We start from the raw sequence: 4,128 nt of genomic DNA, 5'->3' as shown, positions 1-4,128 counted from the left end.
TTACCGCATCGTATTATAGACATCTTTCCACGGATAGGAAAATAAAAATAATATACGATGAATTCTTTATTTAGTTATTCGTAGAAAGTTGTTTATAATACGATATTACATATTATTTTCAGTATGGCTCATAAACGGTTCTAATCCAGCAGATATTACTAAATTATTACTAAAGCTTTTCCAGTTAATTAAAAGTTAAACATCTCTATTGCATCAAACTCAAAAAAAGATAACTCCAATTCTTTTAGATGTCTAATTCTACAAAAAAAAAGTTTTGTTAAGGTAATGTAAAGAAGGTGAAGGAGTGTTGACAGCCCCCTCCCTCACTCCCATGATTTCAAAAACTTTTGTGCTAAAAACAGCTACATCATCTTTCTATGAAAATGAAGAAATTATGTTAGAATACATGAACACTGCTCTGTAGTTTAGGTTATTAAATGGGTTGTTAGGGCAAAATTTGTTTGAATATATGAACATTCTGTACTATAGTTTAGGTTATTATGATGGGTTGTTAGGGCAGGATTTGTTTGAATATATGAACACTCTGTATTATAGTTTAGGTTATTATGGGTTGTTAGGGCAGAATTTGTTTGAATATATGAACACTGCACTTTAGTTTAGGTTATTATGGGTTGTTAGGCCAGGATTTGTTTGACACGATTATTATGTTTATGTCCCATAATACAAATTCTTTGGTAGGCAAAGATTTTGAGGGATAAGATAATTGATAAGAAATTCCCAATAATTATTAGGGTGGGCCCATTTCACCCTTTATCATAAGTTGTGGAAGTCATATATATGTATGATAAGCCCCATCCAAGTTTCAAAAGTGACTTGGCTCTAATGGCTGCCGGCGCACGGGGGGTATAAAAAGTGCCCACCCCCTTATAAAACCAAAAATTGAAATTCCTTCAAATACAGGCATATTGCATATCAAAATGACCGCATTGAAATGCTGATTACGAATCTGAAACTCGTTTTGAAAAATATTGCTCCTAGTTCGAATAAGATCTCATTAAGTACCTAAAAACAGCTGATTTGGTCAAAATTGTTAATTTTGATAGGTTATTTGAAAATTATTTCTGACTGAATCAATATTTTTCAAAACGGTTTTCAGATCTGTAATCAGCATTTCAATGCGGTCATTTTGATATGCAACATGCCTGTGTTTGAAGGAATTTCATTTTTTGGTGTTATAGGGGGGCGGGCACATTTTATACCCCCCGCGCGCCCGTTGTTTTTGGATTAAAAAACCTCTTTCAAGTTTCACAGGTTTTTATACTGGCCCAGTAACCCTTGCCAATGTCTACTAATGTGAAATTCCAAAATCGACCCACCCTAATAATTATATACAAAATATACCTTCTACAGATTAGACTTATTAATTGAAAAGTTTGTACATGACTGCTAGTTTTAACCAACCAATGAATATAGTATAAAAGACAATTGACAATAATAAATCGATGTACATATATTCTCAATGAGAAAAAAAACAAACTTACTTAATTTCGACTTGACATCAACTAATATTTTCTAAAAAACAATTGACAATAATACATTGATGTATTTGTATATTCTCAATGAGGATAAACAAAATTACCCCTTCTGTATTTTCAAGTTATTGATCTTTTTATTAAACCTTTAGGTACCAGTTTAATTTACACACAAATGTCTCCTTCCTCCCTGATGATAGGTATTCTGGTATTTATATCCAATATAAATACCTTTTTTAAAGCTTTATTAAATTTGCTGTCCAAATTTGTTATAACCATTTTAAAAGTCTTTAGATATAAGTTTTTATAGATTATTTCTTGAGTCTTCGTAGATCAAGGTATAAAAGCAGAGATCTAAAGTGATAAGACAATTAAGTTGTTGTAATCAGTTTCGAAGCCATGCTGGAAAATATAATTTACAAATGGTTTAAATTAAGTAAAACAATTCTTAAGGGTCTCTTTTTAATATACATACACATAATTGCCTCTTTTGATTTAATTGTTGTAGATTTCTTTGCCTTTAATTGTCCATATCTGCGGGCTTGAGATAAAATAAACTTACAGATATTTATGAATATAAGGTTTATTCTAATTAGCTACCATTGGTCCATAGCCAGCGGCTATCAACCAATGATAGCCCCCCCCCCCCCCGCCCCCCCCCCCCCGATGACCAACCCCCTCCCTTCATTCCCACCACATTATAGTTATAGTAGTTGTAGTAAAAATACACAGACTTTTTATTTTTTCATATATATATATGTGTGTGTGTATGTGAATCATGTTATATGTGTGTGAGTGTGTATTTTGTTATTTTGCGGAGCTTGACTTTAATCTATCTAGCATAAAAATGTTGATTTGGACGCGAGCCACATCCCCCTAACCACCCCTATACCAAAGTCCATCAGTCCGTCCATCCCTTATGGTTTGCGTGTGTAAGGGGAGGTGTGTGTTTGTGGTGCCAAACTGACTGTGGTTGTGGCTACTGAGTGCCGTAACTCCGTGAATCATGAAATAACTGACCGATACACAGTTTCTTACGTACACTTGAATTGGTCAGACGACCAATCTAGAGCTCAGTCACTATTCAACCATCCAAAGATCTATACATGGTTACCTCATATACGTAATTTAATAAACAGTATATCAACAAAAGATAACGTATTGTTATAATAAGCTTGTGTAGTTTATTTATATATAAATATAACAAATAAAAAGAATCAAAATGACAGAATTCCAACCGCCCTACTTCCCCCCACATTTCCCAACAACCTTGCAGGGTGGTGTTGGGGTGGGAGGTCATCACCAGGCAGACATCTTCCAGCCAATACCTGACCCGTACCAGCAACATTTCCAGCACAATACAGCCAACCTGCATGGATTTTCCTATGACAGCCTGCGCCGGGCTGAGTATGAGAGGTTTGACCAGGAGGTGATGCAGGAAAACCAGTTGCCTCCAGAGGCCACCAGCATGGAGCACTATGAACCTGTCACTACCCCCACAATCAAGAAGGAGCTGACAATGTATTCACCCACCAAGGAAACAATGCCGAATCCTATGAAAGTGCTGCCCAATGATGTATTTTGTTCAACTCCCGGCCGTTTATCTTTACTCTCATCAACTTCTAAATATAAAGTTACCATTGCTGAGGTCCAAAGACGTCTCTCTCCTCCAGAGTGTCTGAATGCTTCTCTTCTTGGTGGAGTTCTTAGGAGGGCTAAATCTAAGGACGGTGGAAAGCTTCTCAGAGATAAATTGGACAAACTTGGCATGACCCTGCCAGCTGGCCGCAGGAAGGCAGCGAATGTCACCTTGTTGACCTCCCTTGTGGAAGGCGAAGCCATCCATCTTGCCAGAGATTTTGGTTATGTTTGTGAGACAGAGTTCCCTGCCCGCCAGGTAGCTGAATATCTGTCCAGAAATCACACAGAGGCCTCAGATCTCTACAGGAGAAAAGAACTTCTTTATGCTACAAAGTAAGTATTTGCAATTGTTTTACTCTTTAGAGTTAAATTAGAATACTTTGAAATTTAATTAAAAGTATAGTTGCTAGATATCAAATTTGTGATTGTAACTAATATTTATATTTTTTCCAGGTACATAACAAAAGAATTGATGGACCTGTTGAACCAGGACAGATCTCCCCTGTGTAACACCAGACCCACCCCCATCCTGGACCCAAGCATCCAGAGACACCTCACACACTTCTCCATGATCACCCACGGGTTCGGGTCCCCCGCCATCGTGGCCGCCCTCACCTCTATCCAGAGTTATCTGAATGAGAGTATTAAATATTTGGATAAGGTGTACCCGAGCACGAGTCTCTCCCTTCCTGTCTCCAGCATCGAGAACAAATCCCTTTACCTGGACGCTAAAATTATGTTTGGACAAGAAGATAAAACTGGAAAATAGTAAAACCTTTTAAAAACAAAAAAACATTTCTAGAGAAAGTGAATTAATTTGTTATTAACATATGTATAAAAAGTTAATACAAATGTGATTTTAAAAAAAAAGACCATTACAAAATTAAAACAAAATCCACAAGTCAGGATTTTTAGAAAAAATTGGACGCCCAAAAATCTATAGAAATTAGGTTCCCTAATTGTTCCTATGCATATCTGTGATATTTATAATGTT

The 4,128-nt window shown here is 36.2% G+C and overlaps 1 protein-coding gene across 1 annotated transcript; it reads left to right on the top strand.

The window, feature by feature from the left end:
• Positions 1–2,519: 2,519 nt before the first annotated feature.
• LOC145313386 (transcription factor AP-2-beta-like) lies at positions 2,520–3,908 on the top strand. Its single transcript, XM_080152753.1, has 2 exons — positions 2,520–3,467; positions 3,588–3,908. The coding sequence occupies exons 1-2, from the start codon at positions 2,716–2,718 to the stop codon at positions 3,901–3,903; spliced, it is 1,068 nt and encodes a 355-aa protein (XP_080008879.1). The 5' UTR covers positions 2,520–2,715; the 3' UTR covers positions 3,904–3,908.
• Positions 3,909–4,128: the final 220 nt, after the last annotated feature.

The sequence above is a fragment of the Acartia tonsa genome, chromosome 1, assembly GCF_053477335.1.
Source record: "Acartia tonsa isolate MP-2025a chromosome 1, ASM5347733v1, whole genome shotgun sequence".
Classification (NCBI taxonomy): Eukaryota; Metazoa; Arthropoda; class Copepoda; order Calanoida; family Acartiidae; genus Acartia; species Acartia tonsa.
The sequence above is the reverse complement of the archived record's forward strand: the minus strand, read 5'-3'. Positions and strand labels throughout refer to the sequence as shown.